We start from the raw sequence: 12,624 nt of genomic DNA on the forward strand, positions 1-12,624 counted from the left end.
AAACTACAGATCAATATCCGTCATGAACATGGAGGCAAAAACTCTTGGCAAAAATTTTAGTAAATCCAACTCAGTAGTGTATTAAAAAAACACATAATAACCAAGTGAAATCTATGTGAGGAATGCAACATCACTTTGTTATTTTAGTACCAATTGTTATAAAGCACTATTCTAAGACTGAAAACACAAGTGTTAAGAACTAACACTAAGTGTTTTGAACTAAAGATAAAAAACCCACCTGGCAAAACTCACACAATCCTTGATTAAAAAAAAAAAAAATTCCATTTAGGGATAGAAGAGAATATTCTCAAACTGGTAGTGGGCACCTATAAAAAACCTAAGAGCCCAGACATCCAGCTTAATGGAAAAGACCAAATACTTTCCCCTCAAGATTAGGAATGAGGGAAGGATGTTGGCTGTTACCACTTCTCTTAAGTACAGGAGGTCTTAGCTCATGTGACAGGGCAAGTGAAAGAAATAAAAGGCATATAGATTGGAAAGAAGGAAAGAAAACTGCCTGTTACAGATGACATGATGGTACACCTAAGAAAATCTCAAGGAATCTATTAGAAAGATGTCTGAACTAATTGAATTTAGTAAAGTCACATGACACAAGGCCAACTTTATGTTTACACGTGAAGAACAAACAACTGAAACTTTAAAATTCCATATAATCTGCAGAGACAGAAAGCTTATCAGTGGTTGCCTGGAGCCTGTGGTAGGGATTGGGATAAATACAGGTTGGGGCAAAAGGGGACAGACTGGAGTGATGGAAGTGTTCTACATCTTGATTGTAGTGATGAGCTCACAGATGTATACATATATGTATATGTGTGAATGCATGCTAAGTTGTTTCAGTCGTGTCCAACTCTGTGACCCTGTAGACTGTAGCCAGGCAGGCTCCTCTGTCCATGAGATTCTCCAGGCAAAAATACTTGAGTGAGTTGCCATTTCCTTCCCCAATTTGTCAGAATTCATTGAACTGTTCACTAAAAATGGGTGCCTTTTATTGTACGTAAACTATACTTTAGTAAAGTCAATTAAAAAGACAGAGCGGGGCTTACCTGGTGGCTCAGCAGGTGAGACTCTGCCAGCCAACGCAGGAGACATGAGTTTGATCCCTGGTCAGGGAAGATCCCACGTGCCGCAGAGCAAAGAAGCCCGTGCACCGCAACTCCCGAGCCTGTGGTCTACAGCCAGGGAACCACAACTACTGAAGCCCACACACCCCAGAGCCTGTGCTCCACCAGGGAAGCCCCTGCAATGAGAGCCTGTGCATCGCAACTGGAGGTAGCCCTTGCCTGCTGGAACTAGAGAGAAGCCCAGGCAGCAACGAAGATCCAGCAGAGTCAACAATAAAAACAAATAAAATCATAAAAAAACTAAAACACAGATCAGTGGGATACAGTAACAAAAATCCATTAAAAAGTGCACTATAAATACAGATGATCAATTTATGACAATCACAGCTCAGTACACAACAGTGAATTATGGATAATCTTAAAAAAAAGTGAGATGTAAATCTCTGCTGGAATTAAAAGAAAAAAAAAAAAGACAATCCCTCACAACTTAATTTTACATCTCATACAGAAATTAATTCTAGGTAAAAATTAAATCTAAATCTGAGAAGCAAAACAAAATTTCTATAGGCTAAAAGGAGTGTATTTTCATGACTGATAAATCAAAGTTTATTAAAAGGACATAAAAAGCACTAACATAGTATCTTTCATTGAAAGACTGATCAAATGGATATATTAAAAGTAACAACCCTTCATTAAAAGATCCAGAGAATGAAAAGGATAGTTAGAGAGTGGGAGAAAGTATCTGCAATAGTCAGATGCAACAAATGACTACAGAATCTACAATATCCAGAAGACATACATAACACCCATAAGTCAATACATGACACCCGTAAGTCAACACTCATAAGTCAATGAGAATATGACTGACAACTCAATAGAAAAATGAAGAAGATTCTCAAACAGGCAACGTATCTAGATGACCCATAAAGACATGAAAATGTGTTCAGTAGCTGTAGTCATATGGGAAACAGGAATTAACACCAGAATAAGGCAGTACCACCAATCCTCCAACACAGCTAAAATTTGAGACTGATGACATCTAATGTCATAGGGGATATGAAGCAACCGGAACGCCCAAACACTGCTGGCAGGAACATAAACTGATCCAAAACTTTAGAAGACATCTACTAGAGTTAAGATACATATTCCTTCTGAGCCAGGAATTCCCCTGCCAATTCCCAAACCCCAAATAGAAACAACCACAATTCCGACAGTAGAATAAACTGTGGTGTATTTATCCAATGGGATACTTATTATACAGAGATGAAAAAGAATAAACTAACATTACATGAAATGACATAGGTGAACCTCACAAAGTATGAATAAAATCAGATACAAAACAATATCTACTAATTTTAGTTTAAAAAAACTACAGTGTTAGAAGTTTATCAAAAAATATCAGTCGCTAAGAAATAACAAATGCTTACCATATGCCAAGTACCATTCTAGGTAATTTTTATGTATTTTAACTTGATTTTCACAACTCTATAATTAGAGGCAACTAATTATCCCAAATGTGCAAATTTAGTCACAAAGAGGTTAAATACTTTGCTCAAGGCCACAGAGCAACTACGTGTTAGACCTGTGATGTTAAGGCAGCTAGACCGGCTGGAGACCTTGCAGTCTAAACGCTACATTGCCGCTCAGCGGTAGAGCTTTAATGGAAACACAGGAGGAGGAGGGCAAATGAAGCAGGGAGAGATAAGAGAAGCAGGATTCCTAAGTTCCCATCTCCCAAGAAAACAAGCACGAGATAACGCCTAAAATTGGGGGATGGGGTGGGGGAGGAGAGAAGGGATCAAGAATTAGCAGTATATGCGTGTTAACGAAAAAATCTGGAGGGAAGATCAGAAAAAAACAGCCTAAACCATCACAAAAGTAGATGCCTCTAGGGAGTGAGTCCGAGTGGACCAGGGAACTGTTAATACTTAACTTAAAAGCCTCGCTATTACAGAAAAAAACCACAGACACATTACTTTGATAAAATAATTTTGAAAGGTTTTAATAAGATCTAAATATTTTAAAAACAACGCTATCATGTATTGAGCCCCAGTGTCCCTGGCACTTAGCTGAACATTTGAAAAGGAGTATCTCATAGAGAGTTGGTGCCCGTTATTACTACGATTTTGTTGATGGGGAAACAGATTCAGAGTTAACCAGCTGGCAGGTGGCAGTGTCCACGTCTGGACCACCACCAGGGAAGATGAAGGTCTAGAAGTCATCGAAGCAACAGGGATGAAAAGATATTCAGGAGTCCTGGACAGGAGCAAGTGACTCATGCCGGCTTCAGGGAGGAGAAGGGACAGTAGGAGAGCAATCTAGAAAGGATGCCCAGGGTTCTGGCTTGAGTACGTGAGGATATGCTGGTCCTTTTCTCTACCACAAGGTCCATGGAAAGAGGAGCAGAGGGCCAGGCCTCTGATGGGGAGCTCCTGAGCTTAGTCATGGACATGCAGAGCCCCTGTACGTTTGGGAAAGGCACAGAGGAGTCGGGCAGGATGCATGAGGAAGACCTACCTGTGTGAACTCAGCAGAGGAGGAAGGGCAGGCAGAAGACTGAAGAGCACGGAAGGACACAGGGAGAGAAGGAACACCCATGGCCTGGCCTGCTGCCTGTCCAGCCTCTGGGCCGCCCGTCTGACATGCCCTGTCCCCCCTGCTATTCACTGCCCTCCACATCACCAACAGCTACCTTCCACTCTTCAGAAACTTGTGTCTCTAAACTATCTTCTGAAATATAATCCACTCATTTATCAATATTGAGATGTCAGGGCGTCCAAGAGCCTCACACTTTCACCGTGAGGCACCTTGGGACCTGGCAGAGCCCGGGCCAGCGTCAGGCCCTGGCTACATGCTCTTGCCGGGCCTCCACATTCCTCCTTCAGAACACAGAAAATGGCCAAAGAACTCACTTCCTGTGCCTTGGTTACACAGTATGTCTCTCTCCTTCTTGGCAGGTACCTGAGGGCAGGAGGGGCTGGTCAACTTTTCCTGAAAAGCTCTAAATAATAAATACTCTGGGCTTTGTGGGCCATGGGATCTCAGTCACAGCTATTCAACTCTGCCCTTGAGGCAGAAAGCAGTGGAGACCACATATAAATGAACAGGTATGCTGTGTCTCAGTAATGTTTTATCTTTGAATTGAGAGGTGGGCCAAAAGGCCAGGGTCTACTGAGCCCTGCTCTGAATTACCAGCACCCAGGTCAGCATCTGGCATACAGCTGGCACTGGATGAGCAAATAATGAAAGGAAACAGCCCTTGGCTTTGTCAGTGAGTTGGAAGCAGGTCCTGAGGGAAGGTGGTTTCAGCAGAGCGGAGGAGGTGGGATGGTTGGCAGAGGGCTGAAGAAGCAGTAAGCTCTTGTTCCAGAGCCCCAGTTTGCCCAGCAGGCCTGGGGAATGGCCCTATCTGAGGGGAGCAGGTCTGCAGGCAGGGCTGGGGAAGGAGTCGGGGGGTGCTCCTGAGCTCAGGCATGCGTGGGGTTCATCGTGAAGGAGGAATACATGTGCCAAGGACAGAGAAACAGGGACGGGTAGAGAAGATGACGGGAAAGCCTCATCTTGCTCTTGCCTGTGAGACGTTCACCCAGACTAAACAGGGAAGACAGCCGGGCTTGGGGACGGGGTGCGCGGCCAAACGGAGAGGACTGGTCGCCAAGACAGGGCCATGGACCTCCGCGTGAGCGCCAGAGAGACCCCCGCCTCCCCTCTTCTCTGGCGAGGCAGCACCTCTAACCAAGCTGGCGGTGGGGTTTGGGGCGCTGACTAGTGTGAGGTGTGTCACTCCCTGAGTCAGCAGCAGGGCCTACTGTCACTTCCTGCCCCTTTACTTTCCCACGCACGTAGTGACAGGCAGGCCTAGAGGAGGATGAGTTCACACATTAAACGTGCAGACACACCCAGTCTTTCCCTGAAGAACATTCAAAGTCACTTTAATGTCAGAGAGTCAGTGGTGGTTTCATCTTGACGCCTTCAAATGTGGATGTGCATGCTATGAATTATTTCCTGGTTAGACAGATTAGATTAGATTTTTAAGTGGAAACAACCAATTGGGTGAGGCTTTGCACAGCAGCTACCTAGTTTTATAAGCTTAACAAGAGTATTAAAAGACACGAAACACAACTTCTCACAGAGGAAGTATTAACAGTACGCTATTTAAACAGCCTGAAAAGTTCAGAGTCAAAAACCTATAGCCAGTCAATTTCACTTTTCCTATGAACCAGATTCCCCAAAAAGGCTTACATTTTGATATTACTCTGTTAATTCATCACTACTACAGGAATGTGCAGGCATAGTGCTGAAATGTGTGAGAAGGGTTCAGACTCCAAACTATTTTTCAGGAAGAGCTAAAGCCATCTAAAGTATCTTTTAGTTGACATGCCAGGGAAAAAAAACATTAAGACCTATTTTCTTCTGCCTTATTTCAAGGTGAAATTTGCTGTTCCTATTCACAGATCGAAGGCTCTATGTATATTCTAATAAATAAAACTTTAATTCATACTTTCACCTTCAAGTTTTCACTTCTCACAAGTTAAAAGATGATTTTCAAGTCCTTCTAGAGATGATGGTAATCACTGTCTCCAAATTCACTAGCTTTTAGAATGGTGATGCCTACCCTTGTAACACATCTTTGTTTGAAAGGACTTTTCAGTACACCTTTAGATGCATATTCAGTAAACATAATCTCTTACCCTATTGTTGGGTTGATGTTCGGATCAAAACTGTCTTCCACGAACCGCCACACAATACTTGATTTACCCACACCTGTATCCTGAAACACAATGAGAGAGGTGAAGAAGAAAAAGTTACTTGCTGGCACATACCAAAAGCTGCCTTGTGCCTTAAGTTCAGGATTTTGGAAAAATCATCCTGGATAGGTGAATTTTAAAGAAACACAAAGGAGGTTTTCATAAAAATTCAGTGGAGTAATTATAAGATTTCAAAATGTATTGCAGGAGAGGATATATGAGTTTACAAAAGATGTGAGGATCTTCTGAAAGACCCCAAGTTTCTGCGTCACGTGCAAAGTGACAAACTCAATTGCTCTCTAACAAGTCTACCTTAAGAATGAACTCTTGAACTACTTCTGAGTAATTCCTGATACATCCCAGCCCGCCCAATCTGGGAAGGGGTAAAACTAGTTATTGAAATCTTTCTCAGTCTTTAAAGTAGCAACTCTGGTAAGAGAGCATCAACTTCAGAAAGTATGCTCTGAAATCGCAAAGTTGCCTTGACAAGTTAGGAAGCTAAAGCTTCAAACCAGTTTTGGGGGCTTTCTGATTTGAATGTCCCCACTCCTGCCCCAGGGAGGTAAATCTACGTGAAGTATCAGGGGTATTCCACAAGTTCAAAAACACGAAACAGACAGGAAAGCAGACTACTGCTGCTTGTAAAACATAAAGACCTGTTACTAGTCACTTTGCAAGCCTTGGCCAACTCCTAACTAGTACCTAGGGAAACTATTTAAGACTGCTCTTAACCCAGAAGCAGTGGAAGGGCAGGGAGGACTCTTCACCCTTTGGGGGGCAGGAAGAGTCCCTGGGCACCAGGGAGGGACAAGGGTGAACCCTACCGACAGCAAATCCTTCAGGAGGGTGCGGCCAGGTGGGCGGGACGGCCCAGGGGACCGAAGTGAGGGTCCGGGCAGGTAGGTGGTGTCCCGCACCCAGTCTGGGGGAAGGGGCGGAGGGAACGTGGGCACGCCAGGGTGTGCGGCCCGCCTGGCCTCCCGCGGCCCTCCCGGTCGGCCCACCGCCACTCACCCCCAGCAGACACACTTTGAGCTCCCTCAGCGCCATGGCCTGGGAGCCAGGGGCGCGGGCCCGCCGCCGCCCTAAGTTGAGACGGGAGAGGCCCGGCCCAGCACGAGCATCCCCCGGCGCCGCCGCCGCACGGCCTAGCCCCGGCCGCGGGGCGCGCAGAGGCGGCGGCCGCCCGTTCGCTGGCCCTCGGCCCGGCCCGTCCGTCGCCAGCCGCGCGGGGCCCGTCTTAGCAGCCCGGACGGTGCCGCGGGTTCCCGGGCGCCACCGCCGCCGCCATCTTGGGACGCCGGCCGGGTCACCTGACCTCCCCGCCCACTTCGGCAGCCACCTTCGCCGAGAGGGCGGGGCCGGCCGGCGCAGCAAGGCTCGCGGGGAGGCCCGGGCTCGGGGGCGGGGCTAGCAGTGAGGGGGCGGGACACGAAACCATATGCCCCGCCCCTATCCATCAGGCCCCGCCCCTCGGGCGCCGGCCCCGCCTCCAGGTCGTCTCAAGATGGCGGGTGAATGGGGTCCAGCTTCTGGGGCGCCCCCCTCCCCTTCAGGCGGAACCACCCCAGGAGTCCCGAGGACCCCCCCCCCCCGCCCATCCCTGAGTCCACCTGCCGCAGCCCCCTCGTAACTCCTTGTGTGTCTCTTGGTTTTCAGAGATGCCCCTGTACTTTGTGGACTTGCAGGATGACTTAGACGATTGTAAGTAACAGTTGGGGCATCCCGCCCCTCCTTGGGAACTTCTCGCAGAATTAGGGGTGCACAGATGGAGGGTGTGGGATCTACAGGCTGAGCTCTTCGTGTTGGAACCAGAATAGGGGGACCCCCAATTGCCTTGATCACTTGTGGCGGTCCCTCCTCACTGGGCTGGGCAGCCGAGGACGGGGACCCCTCCCAGCCATGGGGAGGATTTTTGTTGTTGGAAAACTTCTGACTTCCTGTTACTTTCTTTCTCTTCCTCCTCCTGCGTGGCCCGGGAGGGCTAGTCCTTCGTTCATCCTGGCGATTCCCGGCGGGAGGAGGCCTGGCCCCCTCCGGGGTCGGGGGTCTTCCAGGCAGGGTCTCCAGTTGTTCCCCAGGACTTCTCAGAATGCCGGGGAGTTTGGGAGGTCCGGCTCTCCGTGTGGCCGGCCACAGACTCGCACAGACTTCTCCAGTGTCCTGGCCACAAGCCCAGCACTGTTTCATCCTGAGGAACCCACTGGTACCCGCCTTTCTCGGATGGGTCTCCCTCCAGTACCTTCCTACCCTCTCCTTTAGAATCACTTTAAGGACTGATGGGTGGAGAAGATGGACTTGTTAAGGCAAGTTCGTACTGGTTGGTGAATGAAGCATTTCTTTTCCATTCAGCAAACTTTTCTTGAGGACCTCCTGTTTCTGGGCCAGGCCATGTGCCGATCCCAGAACCTACAAAGATGAACCTGAGACTGTGATGGCTCTCACAGGCCAGGGAGAGAGCCAACTTGTAAACAGATAATTACCAAACCCTGGGTGCTTGCTGGTGAAGGAAGCCTGTACAAACCATCACAGTAACCAACATCAATGGGGCTTACTGTACTCTTTCCTTCTGCATCTACAGTTTTCCTGCTAACAAGAACTGGGGTTTGCTGAAAATACCATAGGTCAGGCACATTTATTTATATACATACTTTCAGAAATAAGTGTAATTTATACACATTATTTCTTTCAGAAGGAGGCAACTTTATTAAAGTAAAGTGACCCTTGAAGGGACCAGTGGTTAGGAGCGTGGGTTCTGGAGTCAGATGGCCAGAGGGTGAAGTCCTAAGCCACTCTTTACTGGCTGTGTGATCCTGGCCAAGTCACTATACCTCTCTGAGCTTCACTGGCTTCATCTGTAGAATGGGCGTAATAATGGTCCACCTCAGAGGGCTTTAGTAGAGCTTAACTAATAAAAGGTTTAGGAACTTCTTTGGTGGTCCAGAGGCTAAGACTCTGTGCTTCTAACGCAGGGGGCCCAGGTTCAGTCCCTGGTGGGGGAACTAGATCTCACATGCCACAACTGAGAGTTTGCATGCCGTAACTCAAGATCCTGCATACTGCAATTAGAAGGTCCTGCATGCCTTGATGAAGATCAGAGATCCTGTGTGCTGCAACTAAGATCTGGCACAGCCAAATAAATATATAAAAAATAAAAGGTTTAGCACGAAGTCTTGTACATAAGAAACAGTAAATACTACCTGCCATTATTATTGATGTGATTATTCATAATTATTGAATACTGTGGAGCAAGGTACAATGTGGGCCGTGGGTTTACAAAATGTTTCAGCCAATGGGTGTCTTTGAATGGAAGGAATGTAGCATTGCTCTTGATAAGCAACAGTAAGCTGCTGTTAAGGCACCTCTCATTCATAGATTTAATATTTATTTGGCCTGGCTGGAAAAGCTGGTTTTTGGCTATTTCAGTTATCTAACACACTACCTGAACCCTTAGTGGCTTAAATCAACAGCATAACAATTCTGTGCATTGACTGGGTGATACAGAAGCCTCATGTGTTCTCTGGAACTCTGGGGAGATGGGAGGGTTCAAAATAGCTTTCCTCACCTGGCTGTTGGCAAGGAAATCTGCTGGAACTGTAGATCAGGGCCTCAGTTCTCCAGTTGCTTCTTCCACTTGGCTAGCTTGGACTTTCAAAGGGTGGTGAAAGTGAAGTCGCTCAGTCGTGTCCAACCCTTTGCAACCCCATGGACTGTAGCCCACCAAGCTCCTCCATCCATGGGATTCTCTAGGCAAGAATACTGGAGTGGGTTGCCATTTCCTTCTCCAGGGAATCTTCCCAACCTAGGGATCGAACCCAGGTCTCCCGCATTGCAGGCAGACGCTTTAACCTCTGAGTCACCAGGGAAACCCTCAAAGGGTGGTGGTGGCAGGCAATTGGATCTCCTCTGGCAGCTAGCTTCCTTTTGTCTTTTGTGTATATGTGTACAGAAAGGAATTAAGAGATTATACAGGAGAATAGTTCTGATTTTGGCTCTGTTTGTACATATCTTAGGTGACACTCGTAATAAAGAATGCATTCAATACTGTTTAGGAGACTGCTGAAGACTTGTCCCGGTAAGGAAGGAAACCAGCATCATGGCTCTGAACACACCCAGGCCATGAGTAGGGCCACTCGGGGAGCCTCCCGGGGCTTCCTTACTGTGCAGAGGTGGGGCTTCAGGATGCTGTATCTATGAAATTACAATAGAATTGGTCTAATTAATAGCCATAATAGGAGGGCCTTTACCCCCCAGTAATTTATGCTGCCCTGGGTCCCACTTTGCTGTGGTGGTATTTGGGAGGCATCATTACACTGTGATTACGGCAAAAAACCTGAGGTCAGGTGATCCACTTCCTGTCTTTAGCTGAGTCAGCATGAGCCGATCACTCACCTTTGTTCACTTTCTTTATCTGGAAGACCTGACAACTGGAGATGCTTCATAGGACTGATACGAGGATTAGATTAGACAGAAGACACAAAATGTTTTAGGGACTTCCTTGGTGGTTAAGACTCCAATGGCTAAGACTCACACTCCCAAAGCAGGGGGCCTGGGTTCGATCCTTGGTCAGGGAACTAGATCTCACATTACCCAACTAAGAGTTTGCATGCTGCACCTAAAAAAAATCACACATGCCTCATCAAAGATTGAAGATTCCAAAAGGTGCAACTAAGACCTGGCAAATAAATAAATAATTAATAAAGTATTAAAAAAAAAGACATCTTAGTCCAGTGCCTGGCATAGAGTATTACATTCAATGATTATTACTGTTATTATTTTAACTGTCATCATTACAACTAGGCATTCATGTAAGATTTTCTGTTCCTGTGTTAAGGGCTGCTCCTGTGTGGTGGGCAGGATTGTTCCTGATTTATAAATGATGAAACAGAATCAGAGAGGTTAAGTAACTTACTCATTGTGGCATAGGTCATAAATGATAGAACTAGTTAGTTAGACTAGTCCTGATTCTTCCTCTTTTTATTCCACCACAGAGATCAATCTCAAAAATATTCTTAAGCTAATGGTAGGACACAGTTTGTTGGTTTGGGTGGGTTCTGCATCTGTTGTCCTCCTTGGACTTTTTTTTTGGTCTAAATGACGGGATAGCCGTTCCATCTAGGCTGTAAGTCTCCTTGGGCAGGGACACTGGTCATGCTTTTTATAACCTAGTGTTCTCCATGATCTAGGTGTTCAATTAATGTCGTTACTGGTAACCAAGATGGATTACGAGGCTTGTCTGATTTATTTTGTGATTTCTTGATTAAATTGGCTCACTGAAAAAAGAAGCCTTCAAGAAAGGTTGCCATGTTTTTTCAAAATCATTCAGTCTTCGGGCCATCGGATCACAGAAAAGATTTAATTTTAGTGAATTAGCCTGCTGAAGCTACCTAAATTCCTTCTCTTGAGAGCAAAAAGTGTGTGGGATGGCCAGACACAGTGGTCCCAGTGGTAGATTGCACGTGGAAGGTGGAGCTGGATGCGTTTCTGCCTCAAGGGCTTATAGGCCTGTCAGCGGCTGGGTTGATTAAAGCATGTGGGGGCTAAAGAGTTATAACTCCTGGTAAGGCTTGCTTGACCAATTAGAATTTAAATGTGTATTAGTGATGGGTGAAAAAAAAGTGAGGGGACTCTGTTGCAGATATAAAGAGACCTATCAACAAAATACAATATATGGTCATATTTGGATCCTTAATTGAACAAATGAGCTATAAAAAGACATCACTGAGACAGTGGGGAAAATTAAACTTGACCCAGGTATTAGATTATATTAAGAATTATTATTAATCTTGTCAGATGTGATAGTGGTGTCACAGTTTTGTTTGAAGGAGGACCTTATTTAACAGAAGCAAATAGGCCTTTGTGGGTGAAACGATATGATGTGTGAGGTCTGCTTTTAAAATACTGCAGCAAACAATAAATAATCAACAAGTTGGAAAGAAAGATGAGTGGGAAAAATTGCAGACTATTTATACTTGTTGAAAGTGGCTGGTAAGGGTGTGGGGGTTTATTATAGTATTATATTTTTGCATATACTTGAAAATTTCCTAAATGAAAAGTTTTTAAAAATGAGATGAAAGTTTCGTATATGATCAAACATCTATATGAAGAGTTTAATGCTGGATTTGAGTTCTGAAGTCAGCCGCCACGTTATTGTAAGATACATTTAGCTTCAAAAGACAGACTTGGAGAATGTATTAGTATTGGGGGGACAGTGTATTTCTTTCCAAATGTCCAGTTTTTAAGAGGTAGCTATGAAAGAAGTTGGAAAAAGGTATACTCCTGTGATGAAGAAAACTAGGTGCCAACAAATGATGTGTGTTTCTTTGTTGGAAATAGGATTAGCTAAGTTTGAGGAATACAGATAAACTCTTGGAATAGAAGGAGTGGAGTATGTTCAAGCTTGAATAAAAGACCCCCTCTAGAGCAGGAAGTATTCCGTTTCACCTGCCCACTTTGGTCAGGTTTGTAACAATGTGCTGCTCAAGGACCACAACCAAGCGGAAGAAAATATATTAATTTGAGCCCTAAACCAAACCATTGAATTTTTTCTCTGAACTATTACGTAAACTTGAATCAAAGATTGTCAAAAAAATTTTTAAGTAAAAACCTCCCTGTTGAGTGAACTAGTTTGAACAGGAACTTGAGTATATTAACAGTTAGGAAATAAAATGAAATCTAGCCATTAGATTGTTCTCTAAATCAGAGATGGGCAATTTTTTTTTCCCCCCATAAAGGATCAGACAGTAAACGTTTTAGACTTTGCTGGCCCGAAGTCCTAATGCAACCACTCAAGT

General features: G+C 45.3%; 2 protein-coding genes across 2 annotated transcripts in view; one reads left to right on the forward strand and one right to left on the reverse strand.

Annotated features, from left to right (window-relative positions):
• The window catches only part of RAB22A (RAB22A, member RAS oncogene family), a 49,413-nt gene extending 42,247 nt beyond the window's left edge, over positions 1-7,166 (reverse strand). The window contains exons 1-2 of the mRNA XM_043882703.1: positions 6,845-7,166; positions 5,774-5,853 (exon numbers count right to left, since the gene is read on the reverse strand). Of these exons, the coding sequence (XP_043738638.1) occupies positions 5,774-5,853; positions 6,845-6,880 (116 nt within the window). The 5' untranslated portion in view covers positions 6,881-7,166. The remainder of the gene's footprint in view (positions 1-5,773; positions 5,854-6,844) is intronic.
• Positions 7,167-7,322: 156 nt separating this feature from the next.
• The window catches only part of LOC122681018 (putative serine/threonine-protein phosphatase 4 regulatory subunit 1-like), a 64,765-nt gene continuing 59,463 nt past the window's right edge, over positions 7,323-12,624 (forward strand). Inside the window, exons 1-2 of the mRNA XM_043882702.1 lie at positions 7,323-7,344; positions 7,490-7,534. Of these exons, the coding sequence (XP_043738637.1) occupies positions 7,338-7,344; positions 7,490-7,534 (52 nt within the window). The 5' untranslated portion in view covers positions 7,323-7,337. The remainder of the gene's footprint in view (positions 7,345-7,489; positions 7,535-12,624) is intronic.

This window comes from Cervus elaphus, chromosome 23 (assembly GCF_910594005.1).
Source record: "Cervus elaphus chromosome 23, mCerEla1.1, whole genome shotgun sequence".
NCBI classification, from domain to species: Eukaryota; Metazoa; Chordata; class Mammalia; order Artiodactyla; family Cervidae; genus Cervus; species Cervus elaphus.